The sequence below is a fragment of the Candoia aspera genome, chromosome 1, assembly GCF_035149785.1.
Source record: "Candoia aspera isolate rCanAsp1 chromosome 1, rCanAsp1.hap2, whole genome shotgun sequence".
NCBI classification, from domain to species: Eukaryota; Metazoa; Chordata; class Lepidosauria; order Squamata; family Boidae; genus Candoia; species Candoia aspera.
The window spans coordinates 254,731,253-254,746,746 of NC_086153.1; the positions used below are offsets into that span (position 1 = coordinate 254,731,253).

General features: G+C 37.7%; 1 protein-coding gene across 1 annotated transcript in view; it reads left to right on the top strand.

Moving 5' to 3' along the window:
• DCDC1 (doublecortin domain containing 1) overlaps positions 1-14,446 on the top strand; it is a 337,965-nt gene extending 323,519 nt beyond the window's left edge. The window contains exons 35-40 of the mRNA XM_063318002.1: positions 1,425-1,561; positions 4,063-4,242; positions 5,450-5,600; positions 5,977-6,086; positions 12,853-12,915; positions 14,263-14,446. Coding sequence (XP_063174072.1) covers positions 1,425-1,561; positions 4,063-4,242; positions 5,450-5,600; positions 5,977-6,086; positions 12,853-12,915 — 641 coding nt within the window. The 3' untranslated portion in view covers positions 14,263-14,446. The remainder of the gene's footprint in view (positions 1-1,424; positions 1,562-4,062; positions 4,243-5,449; positions 5,601-5,976; positions 6,087-12,852; positions 12,916-14,262) is intronic.
• Positions 14,447-15,494: the final 1,048 nt, after the last annotated feature.

Genomic DNA, 15,494 nt, shown 5'->3' on the forward strand with positions numbered 1-15,494 from the left:
CAAAATTTCAGCCACAGACACTTCAGAGAATGGAGTTAGATCTTATTAAGGAACAATACAATGCAAACATGTCAATGGGAAATGGCAATGAAGGAAATAGTAATTATTGGATTAATTGCATTCAGTGGGGAAATCACATCTAAGCAGTACTAAGGAAATAGCAAGAACCAGTTTGGTGTAGTGTTTGAAGTACCAGGCTAGAAACCAGGAGAGTGTGAATTCTAATCCTATCTTAGATATGAAACCACCTGGATGGCTTTGGGCCTGTCACTTTTTCTCAGCCAAGGAAACCACATGAACTTGTCCAGGCAGTCACAAGGACTTGCAACTGACTTGGAAGCCAAAAAAAAAAGCCAAAAAAAAAAAGGGAAATAGGAGTGAACCATCCCTGGGGGCTAGGAAAGAGAGCAAGTCCATTATATGCTCGCTACCAGCTCTTTTCTTTGCCTTAGAGAGAGTAATGGATAATGGAAGTGGAGGGGTGGGTGGGAAAAAAGAGGTTACTTAAAGCCAGAAAGGTGATTTAAAGCTAGAAAGATCTACCACTACTTTTTTGAAAAACACAGTATTATTTTCCAAAAGGCCAAAAATGTAACATGTAATCACCATATTGAGGTGATGAGCTGTAAGCAGAAACTTGCATATAATGCAAACACATGATGGACAAGAAAAAAGCTATTATGCTTGGCAGGGCTGAGGGCAGCAGGAGAAGACAATAAATAAGGTGAATGGGCAAGTTCAAAGGAATTATAGGACCGTCCTTGGAATCGTTACGGCTGGTGACAGATCAAGATTCTGAGCGGATACTGGAAATTGAGCCTGACTCAATGGGACCTAACAAACAGTCAGTACATAATAATTATATTATTTGCACAGTTCTAAACTTCTGCCATCAACAGAAGGTACAATCAGCACAATAGGAAAGTGACAATTTTCAGCAGTTTCCCATATCTCCAGAGCAGATTTTAGGGATTTTGAAAATTTTTCTCCCCAGTTCAGTTTTATTTTGCCCATTTGGTTTCAGGTCTAGTCTATAACTTTGCTATAATTCATGGAAGTAAGAGATAATTGTACAAGTAGCTAAGATATAAACAACAAATTATGCTGACAATGCCATGATGTTAAGGATTATATTATGTCGGTTTCTTCCATTATCACCCTGGGCTTCTCTGAGTTGTCATTCTAAAAGACAAGGCCAACATGGTAATGAGAGTCACATTCAACCCACCATAGCCACCATCCACAAACAGTATTTCTTTGTATAATTCAGTTTCTAACCAATATTTTTAGACTATTGGACATTCTCTGTGTCCTGTGTAGTCTGCTTATCTTATTTGCTGTTTGTTTTATTGCCATTTGTTCTACTGAATTAAAATTCTTCTAAATAACTTTTTAAAAAACCTCTAAAACCATTCTTATTTTAGGGCGTCGCATAACGAAATATAAGGCCGCTGATTTGGTGCCCACAAAGAGCCCTTTCCAGCCTGTGGTGGTAGAAGGAGGCTGGACTGAAGAAACTCAAGAAGAGATGAAGCTCCTGGAAACTATACAACACACAGAGGTAGGAATATATACTTTGTGCTACCTAATTTCCTGAGAAATAAAATCTACAAGTTTTAGCAAAAGAAGATTTGTGACCCGCTAACCCAAGAACTTATCTGAACGATGACTCCTTGTCATAGTGAGAGAAAAATACGTATATATAATTTTACATGGTGTAGAATTGTTCTTGGCAGCAGAACTATTTTCTTTTTTCTTTTCTTTTCTTTTCTTTTCTTATCCAAACATTTTAACTACATGTTTCACTTCCCTGTAATCCACATATTATTCTTGAGAGAAAAGAACTTGGCAGTCCCCTGAGACTACAGTTTTATCATCAAGGTCTTGGAATCAAAGTTTAGTTTCTAAAGGGAAGCACAGCCATTTGCATTAAGTCTTTAATAAATAATCACTATGAAGGAATTGGGAAAAGAGCAGTATGTTGCATTTTTAGAAGCACTCTAGAGTACAGAACCATAAATATATCTTCATTCTATTTAATAAAGTGGGACAGGAAATCTTTTGGGTCAATGAGCAGATTTGAAAGTTGTGGGTAATCTCACAAAATGGTTGCATGAAAGAGGCTCTCATCGTGGGCAAGGCCAATGACCAAACACCAGTTGCTCCCTGTCATTTTTTCTTGCCCCCAGGAAGTTCTTCCCTTTATCTTTGGGGAGGACAAATAGATGGACATTCTGTATGTCCAAACAAACCACAATCATGGACAAGGTTGTGCTAGATACTGCCCCCCTTCCAAGTGGGAGATGTCTGAAGGTAAGATCCTGGACCTTGCTGAGCTATCAAATTCAGAGAGAGTTTAATGGTCTAAGTTATCTAAACATTAGACTGTTAATCATCTCTAGTCAACACTGTATAAATACAGTGTATCTAAATAATATAATGTAATATGTATATCTTATAGCACTATAATAAAACATTTTTTAAAAAATTCAGAGAGAGTGGAAGGTATCACAGTCCAGAGCCCCACACAGCCCACAAATGTGGTTGTTCAGTCCCCTGATACTTAGCCACAATCTCTGAGCACCAAACAGCACTGCTGCCCCTGGAAAGAACAAAGGCTGGAGTGGAAACAGAACTCAGGGTTAAAGGGGCAGGCGCTTGTTCTGTTTTAATGAGCAAAAGCTGGGCTAGGAAGGGACCAGGACCAGGGGCCTTGAAAAGTCAGCAGAGGCAGTTTGCTAAGGACAACATCTGTCTAAGCACCTTATGCTCTCCATGCCAGCATCATATTGGATGATCTTGGTCTGTTCAACCTTGTGCTTGCCTTTATGGAACTATTTTTCTACAGATCTTGGTTTGACTTTCAGACACAGGTATTTGCAACAAATCAAAATTATATCAAAATGACAGTACACACTCAGGAACATCATGATGCAAATTCCACCCATATACAGTATACAGTATACTGTGTGTGACACAAGTTTCTGAGTTGTTTTTGCATCATGAGAGACACATTTTGTCATTTGCCTCCTCTTTGCCTCCCTTCCTCCACAGATGCCCATGCTTACAGACTAGTTAACATTCTTGCTCATGATTGTCATCTTTTTGACATGTTCTTTATATAACAAGTACTGGATTTCAGAAATACACCATTTTTATTCTTCAGGAATATCAGTGGAGGTTATTGGGACTGAGAGGCTATAAATATGATGCTAAAAAGTTGCAGTTTGCTTTGAAGCATGCCAGCTTCCATTTATTTCTTTGTTTAACTGCAAATACTTTTTTAAAAAGGACAAGTAGGGCTAATAATCTGACAGCTCCCAAGATTCCACGTTACATACACTTGGAATAAAGAATTATTAAGTATATATCCTGAGGATGTAATAAGCAGGTTGAATTGCACATGTATAATCTGAAACAAAAACCCAACTTTTGCTTTAGAAAACATAGCCTTCCTATTACTCTCATCATTATTACTGCTGAATAAGATTTTTTTGAGGATTAATATTTATAATGCTAGATGCCCTAAAGAATGTACCTATGATAGCTTTCTTCAGCCATTGTTTACTGGGACCACCAACTGTGCATGCCATATAAGCTTCCATACTTTGGTGTCTGTGGGAGAGCAAAGGGGGTGTATGTAGTACATAGGCACATACATAGCGATGTCATGATGAAAACCCCAGCCCTTTTGTATTTGCATTGTATTGTTGCAGGTATGCATTTTGATCAAATCTTGGCTTGCTGCAGATGCCCTGCCTCCAGATATCTTTTCCTTTCTCTGACCTGCATTTGCCTTCAGGTCTCCACTGGAAGCTTCATTTCCTGTTTGGCTTCAGTGCATAAACTAAGGTTCAGGACAACCTCTTACACAAAGATTAAGCCCATTGAGACAATGCCTTAAATTGCTCTTGTTTAAAAAGGATAGATGTCAGTGGGTATATTTCTAATATAACATAAATTTGTTGCCTTATATACATTTGGTATAATTTTGCAGAATAAAAACGACGATAGTCAGCCACTGATTCTAACTCCATGACTTTGGATTATATTTCATACCAGATGCACCTTTCAGAGCTTCAAGCACTGCAGTTCAGGAGAAGTTCTCCCTTTTCTCCTAAATTACTTGCAAAAAATTATGAAGGTCTCTACAAGCAGCCCACAACCAAAAGAGTGTGGGCTTACGCAAATGGAAAAATACCTGAGCAGGGAGCACATGTTTGGGGAAAAAACATTACCGAGGTAAAGCAGAACAGCTTTTCTTTAAATAAATAAAGTAAGGAACTAAATATTGGGGATTGCTCTACAAGACCTATTTTTCTTTACAGCAACAGACCTGTAGGATAGGTCAGGCTGAGACTAGAACCTGGGGGACTCCATTCCTCGTCCAACATCTTAACTGCTACATCACAGTAGCGAATATACATCAATTGCTTATAAGATAATTCTATCATTCTCACTGTATCACTCCAAACCATTGTTTTTCTTTTGCTTAAAACAAAGGTTGGAGAGATATGGCACATTGGATGCTGAACTACAAATCCTCACCATTGATCATGCTGGCTAGACACAGAGAGATGTACTGTATTTCATCAACTTACGCAATCATACAATTTCTGTACTGATGGACTACATACTGTACTTGAAAGTACTCTGTGTCAGCTTAGATAATCCTCTGTATTTCTTGCACCCCTCACAGGTATGCAGTCTAATTTCCCCTTAAGACAGAAACAAAGTCTAAAAATCAAACACTTGATCAGCCTTTGATCATATTGTATGAACAAAAGAGTAGTTTAAAGGGAATTAGGAGCAACTAATTAATTTTGATTGTGAAGATTTTCAAGTTAGTTATTCCTTGCAGTATAAATTTCATGGCATGGGATTCTGCAAGCAGATGCAGAGGCTTTAATTACTTGCAAACAAGTACTATATCTTTGCACTTCTATATCTTCAAAAGCATTTCTTCCACACTGAATCCGAAGTAAACAAACACACATATACACACTCGTAAATATACACATGAATGCATATATTCTCATTTTCGCGTAATCAAAAGCATAATCTTATGCAAAGCAAAAGATTAAGAAGTAGTAAGCAGAATAATTTAAAAGAAGGAGATAAGAGAAAGGAAAACTAACCAAGACTAGTTAACACCAACACCATTCATTATACTTCTCCATCCTTATCTGTGCAAGCAATCCTCTTCTTTTCTATCAGATCTACTATGAGGTCCAAGTGTAATTCTTGATTATTTGGTACAAATGTATTTGTTTTTGATTTAGTTGTATGTTATGGCTGAAAAAAAATCACCTATTGTGTGACTAATTCCATATAAATGAGCTACAGTAGGAGTGTCTCTGTTTTGGCTGATAGGGTGAAAACTGTACATTCTGACTTGCTATCAAACCAACAGAGACTAGTGAATACTAATGCAATGTTAATGTTTCAGCTACTTGACAGTTGTACAACTCATCTAAAAATGCCACAGCCTGCAAAGATACTATATACACCTGATGGACATCAGCTGCAATCATGGGAAGAAATAGAAAGAGACATGATTGTTTGTGTTTCCACAGGACATGCCTTTATGAGCCAAAAAGGTAGTTTACTTAAATTTTAAAAGGATCCTTTGGGATTTCTTAGCAATATTCTACATAATTAAACTGTATATAGTTTCTAAGCATGAAAATGCTTATAGTTTTAAAATTGGGTTTGCATATCATGTTTATGGGTAGGAATACTGCCCATAATAAGGTTTTCCCTCTCCTTCTGATAAGATCCATGGCTGGATCTGGTTTGGCTTCTGGAAGTGTAAGTGGCAGGTTTCTGAGTAATGCTCAGATTTACAGGAGACAAACAACTTGAGTTATGGCTATATAAGACAACCTTACATTAAAATTAACTGTACTTTTTCATGTTTTAAGAGATAATTAGAGAAATCAGTTTCAATGTTGAAATATAATACTGTTTTTTCAGCTGTAAAGCATGAAATAGAAATTAGAGCTCATTATGCAAGAATTCGGAAGCAACAAGGTCTGGAATCTACCAACATTATTGTCTCACCATCAACAAAAGTTATAGACAAGGTTGTATCATAATATACTGCATAATAGTAATAATATTGCATGCTGTATCATTGGTTGTAAATTATTTCTTCCTGCTGTTTTAGGGTTGTAAGGTTTAATTGACTTAGATGGCTCCTGTTAGGGCCCAGAATCCATGGCCGTCATAATGACAAGTAAACATTCAATAACAGCATTTCAGATTCAAATGTTATCTAACTTAATTCAGCATAAAATTGATTCAACCAAGGAACGTTGGTTGGCAGGGCCCCAAAGAAGAGCCTTTTCTGCCATGGTGCCCACTGTCTGGAACATCATCCCTCTTGAGATTACATTGGCCTCCACCCTGCAGGCCTTCTGTAAGGCTTTGAAGACCTGGTTCTGTGCCTGAGCCTGGGCCTCCCAGTGTGGGATGGAGCCTGTTTCTTGGCTATGTTGAGGGCTTTTTATGATTCTCCAGCAGCTGTGTATTTTATTTCTTGTTTTATTTTAGTATTTTATATATTTTCATCTTGTTTTAATGTGTGAGCTGCCTGGAGTCATGTACTTGAGATGGGTGACCATATCAATCAAATAAATAAATAAAATGCATTTTCTTAAATTATTTTTATAATTCCTTCAGTAACTTACTAAAGTTATTATATGAAGGGATATGAGCTGGTGCCATTTCTGGATCCAGGCTTTTTGCAAGCTGATTACCCATGGAAGCAGGCTTCAGGTGCTTTAAAAATAAATGGAGGTACAAGAACCAGCACCAGAGCACATTTTGCAAAGCTTACTTTGTGTGCTCTTCAGCAAAGGATCGTTACCTTGTCATGGTGCTGGAGCTTGAACACCTCAATGATGCCATGAGCTAAACCGTGAAGGGCCACCCAAGATGGGAAGGTCATGACAGAGAGGTCAGACTAAATGCGATCCCTGGGGAAGGTAATGGCAACCCACCCCAGTATTCTTGCCATGAAAACTAAATGGATCAGTACAACCAGAGATATGTCGGTATACCATCGGAAGATGAGATCCCCAGGTCGGAAGATGGTCAAAATGCTACTGGGGAGGAACAGAGGATGAGTTCAACTAGCCCCAGACGTGATGACGCAGCTAGCTCAAAGCCGAAAGCACGGCTAGGGGCCGACGGTGCTGGTGGTGAACGGCGAATCCGATGTTCTAAGGATCAACACACCATTGGAACCTGGAATGTAAGATCTATGAGCCAGGGCAAATTGGATGTGGTTATTGGTGAGATGTCAAGATTAAAGATAGACATTCTGGGTGTCAGTGAACTGAAATGGACTGGAATGGGCCACTTCACATCAAATGACCACCAAATCTACTACTGTGGACAAGAGGACCACAGAAGAAATGGAGTAGCCTTCATAATTAATAGTAAAGTGGCTAGAGCAGTGCTTGGATACAATCCAAAAAACGATAGAATGATCTCAATTCGAATTCAGGGCAAGCCATCTAACATCACAGTGATCCAAATATACGCCCCAACCACAAATGCTGAAGAAGCTGAAGTAGAGCAGTTCTATGAGGATCTGCAGCACCTACTGGACATCACGCCTAAAAGAGATGTTATTTTCATCACAGGAGACTGGAATGCTAAGGTGGGCAGTCAAATGACACCTGGAATTACAGGTACGCATGGCCTGGGAGAACAAAATGAAGCAGGACATAGGCTGATAGAATTTTGCCAAGACAACTCACTCTGCATAACAAACACTCTCTTCCAGCAACCTAAGACACGGCTTTATACATGGACTTCCCCAGATGGACAACACCGAAACCAGATTGACTACATACTTTGCAGCCAAAGGTGGCGGACATCTATACAGTCGGTAAAAACAAGACCGGGAGCTAACTGTAGTTCAGATCACGAACTTCTTCTTGCACAATTTAGGATCAGACTAAAGAGATTAGGGAAGACCCACAGATCAGGTGGATATGAGCTCACTAATATTCCTAAGGAATATGCAGTGGAGGTGAAGAATCGATTTAAGGGACTGGACTTAGTAGATAGGGTCCCGGAAGAACTCTGGACAGAAGTCCGCAACATTGTTCAAGAGGCGGCAACAAAATACATCCCAAAGAAAGAGAAAACCAAGAAGGCAAAATGGCTGTCTTCTGAGACACTAGAAGTAGCCCAAGAAAGAAGGAAAGCAAAAGGCAACAGTGATAGGGGGAGATATGCCCAATTAAATGCAAAATTCCAGAGGTTAGCCAGGAGAGATCAGGAATTATTTTTAAACAAGCAATGTGTGGAAGTGGAAGAGGACAAGAGACCTCTTCCAGAGAATTAGAAACATCGGAGGTAAATTCCAGGCAAAAATGGGTATGATCAAAAACAAAGATGGCAAGGACCTAACAGAAGAAGAAGAGAGCAAGAAAAGGTGGCAAGAATATACAGAAGACCTGTACAGGAAGGATAACAATATTAGGAATAGCTTTGACAGTGTGGTCAGTGAGCTAGAGCCAGACATCCTGAAGAGTGAGGTTGAATGGGCCTTAAGAAGCATTGCTAATAACAAGGCAGTAGGAGACAACGGCATCCCAGCTGAACTGTTCAAAATCTTGCAAGATGATGCTGTCAAGGTAATGCATGCTATATGCCAGCAAATTTGGAAAACACAAGAATGGCCATCAGATTGAAAAAAATCAACTTATATCCCCATACCAAAAAAGGGAAACACTAAAGAATGTTCAAACTATCGAACAGTGGCACTCATTTCACATGCCAGTAAGGTAATGCTCAAGATCCTGCAAGGTAGGCTTCAGCAATTCATGGAGCAGGAATTGCCAGATGTACAAGCTGGGTTTAGAAAAGGCAGAGGAACTAGGGACCAAATTGCCAATATCCGATGGATAATGGAAAAAGCCAAGGAGCTTCATAAAAACATCTATTTCTGTTTTATTGACTATTCTAAAGCCTTTGACTGTGTGGACCATAACAAATTGTGGCAAGTTCTTAGTGGTATGGGGATACCAAGTCATCTTGTCTGCCTCCTGAAGAATCTGTATAATGACCAAGTAGCAACAGTAAGAACAGACCACGGAACAACAGACTGGTTTAAGATTGGGAAAGCAGTACGGCAGGGCTGTATACTCTCACCCTACCTATTCAACTTGTATGCAGAACACATCATGCGACATGCTGGGCTTGAGGAATCCAAGGCTGGGGTTAAAATTGCTGGAAGAAACAAGAACAATCTCAGATATGCAGATGATACCACTTTGATGGCTGAAAGCAAAGAGGAACTGAGGAGCCTTATGATGAAGGTGAAAGAAGAAAGTGCAAAAGCTGGCTTGCAGCTCAACCTCAAAAAAACCAAGATTATGGCAACCAGCTTGATTGATCACTGGCAAATAGAGGGAGAAAATGTAGAAGCAGTGAAAGACTTTGTATTTCTAGGTGCGAAGATTACTGCAGATGCTGACTGCAGTCAGGAAATCAGAAGACGCTTAATCCTTGGGAGAAGAGCAATGACAAATCTCGATAAAATAGTTAAGAGGAGAGACATCACACTGACAACAAAGGTCCGCATAGTTAAAGCAATGGTTTTCCCCGTAGTAACATATGGCTGCGAGAGCTGGACCATAAGGAAGGCTGAGAGAAGGAAGATCGATGCTTTTGAACTGTGGTGTTGGAGGAAAATTCTGAGAGTGCCTTGGACTGCAAGAAATGAAACCAGTCCCTACTCCAGGAAATAAAGCCAGACTGCTCACTTGAGGGAATGATATTAAAGGCAAAACTGAAATACTTTGGCCACATCATGAGAAGACAGGAGACCCTGGAGAAGATGCTGATCCTAGGGAGGCAAAAGGAAGAGGGGCCGACCAAGGGCAAGGTGGATGGATGATATTCTAGAGGTGACAGACTCGTCCCTGGGGGAGCTGGGGGTGTTGATGACCGACAGGAAGCTCTGTCGTAGGCTGGTCCATGAAGTCACGAAGAGTCGGAAGCGACTAAACGAATAAACAACAACAACACTTTGTGTGCTACAATTTTTTTTGGAATTGATTATTTCATCCAAAACTTTTTCAATCAAAGGCAATATTTTGTTATGAACAATTCCCCACTAAAATGGTTTGGGTAGCCATACATTGTGCACCAAATGCATCTACATGAACACCAAATGTACTTTGCACCTCAATCATGTGCTGGTTATATATGCTGACTATCTCAACATTTCTCATTGTCCATATGCCACTGCAACTGTTTTGTTGAACCAAGAGACCAGCTAGATTAAATGCCTATATTATGCGCATAAATTTAGAAGCAGGAAGAGCTTAGTTATATTGAATATCCCATTAATTTTCCTGCTTGCCTCCTGTTGTAGAAAGCCATAAAAGAAGCACAGCTTAGAACAGTTGCTGCAGGCAGCTCTGTGATGACCTGATTAAAGATTCCCATGATGTGTTTGGGGTGAAAGGGAAATCTCAGTAGGAGTGATTCAACAGTAGGGACTCAATTTCTAGAACACTTTTAAGACATACATACATACTGTACATGTGATGGTGGTAAATATTGTATCTTCAGTCAGTATAATGAAATAAGAAGAGAACAGATGTTTAAAGTTAACTGTTGCCAAATTGGGGGCAGGAAAGAGCAGTTTCATCAACTTATTTAGTTTGGTTCTTATTTTAAAAGAAAACGGATTATAAAGATAGAAACATCTTTGGACACAAAAATAAATCTCATTTATTTACTAAAACTATGTTTAATTTATAACAAATTTACAGCTAGTACCCTGTAGATAGTGGAAAAAAAATATTAGGAAATCTTTATTCATTTCCTTTTTTGCAGTTAACTCTTACCCAGAAGCTAAATAATCTGGTCATAACTGTACACCATATAAAGTATACCTGAACCTCATTCTACACTAGTATTCTTCCTTGTAAGGCATATTCAACTTGCTTTTCCATAGGATGAATAATTTATCAATAGCATAATTTAAATAGATAGTTAAGGGCCAATTCAACGGTTTTTGCAACTCTGTGAGTCATGGATAAATATATTCTGTGGCATGATAACAGATGTGAATGATGACTGATTCATAGAACCATTGTATATTCAATTTTTTATATGCTGTGATAGACGTTGGTAAAACAGATCACTAACTCTTTGAAAAATGTTATAAGGGCAAATGAAGCATGAGTTTAATATTAAAGATTTGGGATATTCACATCACTGCTATATATTCTCCTAACAAATTTGTTCAATTCAGATACTGTTTCGGAATTCAAAACTGCAGCCTATTAAACTCAATGAGATTTATCTATTTTTACCCATGCCCACCACTGGAAAAAAAAAACTCGATCTTTATAATCTTCAGTGATCATTGTATACAGTATATAGATGTTCTCTTGTCTCTGTGTGCATGCACGTGTGTGCATGCCTTCGAGTCAGTGTTGACTCCTGGTGACTGCCTGGACTAGTCCCTCTCATTCTCTTGGCAAGATTTCAGAAGTGGTTTGCCATTGCCTCCTTCTTCCTAGGGCTGAGTGAGAGTGACTGGCCCAAGGTCACTCAGCTGTTTTTGTGCCTAAGGCAGGACTAGAATTCACAGTCTCCTGGTTTCTCATATCTGAATATTTCAAAGGTGGCTTTTCCTTAAATATTTGTATGATCCATAATTGAAATGTTGATTTAATAACCTGAGAGAGTTTCCTTCTAAAATACTTGAAAGAAAAATAATCTACTTTGTGGCTTTTCTTTATCTTTATCTTCCTCACTTCTAGGCATCTATTTTATGTAAACCACCCTCGCTCTCTGAGTGAGATGGGCAAGGAATAAACTTGATTGATCAATAAATAAATAAATAAAATCTCTTTGTAGAAAGTGATTGGTAAAAACCTTAAGGTCTCTTCACACCACTGTTTTAAAATTCTAGCTGAAATCTTGGACATATTTAATTCCTCTGTCCTTTTGAAATATTCTGTCCCTGCCTAGGAACCCTAGCAATTAAGCTGTTATGTAAAAATTATGAATAAAATAGATGAAAAATGAATGGGTGCGTACTTTACAGCTGAGACCTATATCTCTACCTGTCAGCTTCACAAGTCTCTCCTTGACTAGGGAAGGAAGTGCCAGGGAAGGAGTGGACAACAGCAAATAGTTTTAAAATTGACTTTTTAAAACAATTAGAGAGAAAATTTAGAGTGGCAAAGCTTCCTCCATTATTTAAATAGTCCAAGGTAGCTCATTTATACCTATTTCCCTTATGCCTATGTAACAGGTCAAATTTTGGGGTGTTGGATTTTATTGCTTATGTTTCTTATCACAGTGTAAGAAACACAGATATACTATGCTCAGGACAAACTGTGATATAGCCAGTATTAAAACTGAAGTTTCCTACTGTTGTTAGCCTGAATGCATGCAATTTATGATGCATTTATGATTATAGCTATCAGATATAAATTGTGGTTTATAAAATGGTTTGAGAACATCAACTTTTTTTTAAAAACCCAATTTATTTATTGTACTATATAAGCTACATTAAGAACTTTTTTCAGAGAAAAAGGGCATTTTTTAAAAAAAAAACAAATAAATAAATAATATAACAAAATGCAGTTTCCTCCATAAACCTTTTTAAAGTCTTTCCCAAATAAATTTGATTGAGATACATTTTCTCCAAGAATTTTGTTCTTAAAAAATTAATGAAAAAAATTATGGGTTAGGTAACAAAATTGTTTTGAATACTTTGACTGAAGTCTTAACAAAATGATGAATATATTAAGGAATTCAAGGAATTCAATAGTATTAATTATTTTTACATATTTTTATACACAGTTCAACATGAATAGCTCCCTTTTGGCTCTTACTTGCAGAGCTCATGAACATGACACTGATTAGGTAAGTATTTTCCTGAAGTGAAAGAAAGAAAGAAAGAAAGAAAGAAAGAAAGAAAGAAAGAAAGAAAGAAAGAAAGAAAGAAAGGAAGGAAGAAAGGAAGGAAGAAAGAAATCTAGTCTTTCTAGCTCACTTCAGCAAAGAATCATGACCAAAACCACAAGCAGAGCACTCCTACAGGGGAAAGAGAATCCACTGAGCATTAGTATCTATTTTCCTTCTCACAGAACATAAAATGGTGGTGTTGACTGACCAAATAATTCCATAATTATGGGGAAAAGTCTATAATTTTTGTTGAATGTCATTAAATCACAAGTGAATGTTTCTAGGACAGAAATAGTTTTTTTGCCTACTACATCCTTTGATTTGTTCTGCAGCTGATCATACTTATTTTATCATATGGGTTTTAACTACATATTTCTTTGCTACAATGTACAGAATCAAGATGCCATTAAACCTTCTTCCTCCCTAGCAATTTATGGTGTTTTCTGACATCATCCAGTGATTTAAAGCCTGTCCTCATTACTGTTGTATTGGCACAACAATGGCTGGACAAAGCTAGAAGATGCTGTAAATCACTAGCAAGGAAATAGCTTTGAATTCATCAACAACTGCAAATGATATAGAAATGGGATGGTAGTGTCAGGTACTCTGTCAAATATTGTCTGTCAATAAGTAAGCCATATCTTAAACAATGTTGAATGCCAGCCACAGCTACATGTTATTTACCCCCAGTACATGTTGCCTGTCAGATGCTTTCAAATGTTTCATTAGAATATCTAATGATGTTGCATTTCATTAGAACATCTGCCCAATCAGACCAAAAAAAATCATTTAATCTAGAAGCTTGTCTGCATTAATGGCTTCCAGGTGTTCCAGGAAATGAAGAAGCAGGAAAGGAAGACAAATGCTTTCTCTCTGTGTTTGTCTTCAATTTGTATTCAAAAGCATATGCTTCTGAAGATTGAGTCTCCTTTTACATATCAAGACTAATCACTATTGATAAGATTTTTATGAATGTGCCTAATCCATTTTTAGAGCTAAGATATTTTTCTGAGAAATAAATTCCATTCAGTTCACTGAAGCATGCTCCCATGGAAGTGAATAGGACTGCAGCTGAAGTGAATATATGTTTATTACATTCCATCTGTCGACACTAATATACCAACCATGATGTGAAATTTCAAATAGTGAAATCGGATATTAATGTAAAATACAGATATGGAGCATACATAATAACTTCTCATGCAGAAGATATTTGGATCTTATTTTGTTTCAAAACTTGTGGATAGGAATTTTGAAGAGGTATTTGGAAACAAATATGTTTCAAGTCTACTTTCTTTGTTGCAGTTTCCTACCATGATAATCCCAACCCATATTATCTGTAAGATGGAAAGGAAGCAGGAATGTCTCCAGCTGAACTGCATCCAGATTACAATGAGCCTTCATTGATGTGCTAACTGTGCAACATTTCAAATGTCTAGCTATGTCCTATCCAAAATTTTATGAATATTGTACATATTAGATAGAACCAGATGGGGTAAAATCAGTATCCATTTGTGATGTTTTCTTCTATCTTGAAAGGGTTATACACATTAGGTATCTTCAGTAATATGCCAATGAAGGCATGTGCATGTGCGCACATGAATCATAGTATGTAGTGCATGGCTAATAAGAGTGTTTGATTAGAATGTTTTGCTCTGCTTCATAGATCAGCGTTTCTCTACTTATTCCTGCTTTGAATTCTTGTTTTTCATTAAGCTTAAAACTAATAAATTCATACTTTTCTCCACAAGTACAGCAGTTATGACTTGCTTTTGTTTTTACCTTTCTTGGACTAGACATCTTCAGGAACTTTTAAAATAATAAGCACAGCAGAAACAATTTAAAACATTAGGTTTCTAAAATATTATTACAACATTTATTTTGCCTTTGTAAAGCAGAAAACATTTACCAACATTCTACTTTTTGAATTCCTAAATACTGAAAAATGTTTCCTAGCAGTCACTGTTTTCATTCTTCTTAGATTCACTTGTTTTGAGGAAGGTTCACCTATTTGAGAGAGAACTCCCCACTGAAAATAAATTCAGATTGTCTCAATGCATTCTAAACATGGGATGACATTACTCTGTCAGATTACAGTCCAAGCTCAATCCTTGAGTCAAAAACCAAGGTATCAGTAAGAAAAAAAGGAAAACAGCAAGCAAAGTTCACTTCCATCAGTTCTTTAAGCAGAGCCTAAAATTATTCCAAGAGTCAGAATTGGAGAAACAACAGCAAGGTGACTAGGAATTAGGAACCAGACATCATTTCTGACATTGACTTCACAGGACCTCCAGAACTCCATCCATGCTCCAGTGGCTATATACTAACAGAAAACATTCTCACACATATAGCGGTATGTTTTTGCCAATGCTTACTATGGAAGAGGTCTGTTAGTCAAATGTACACTGTCTTGCTGGCCTGAACTCACAAACCTTAGGAGTCTCTCAAGCTGCCTGTATGTCAAACTCAGGCCTAGAGTACTCCGTCTTGCTGTAAATCATACCTCTCTGTAAAGTCCCTATACTCTTTACTTTTGC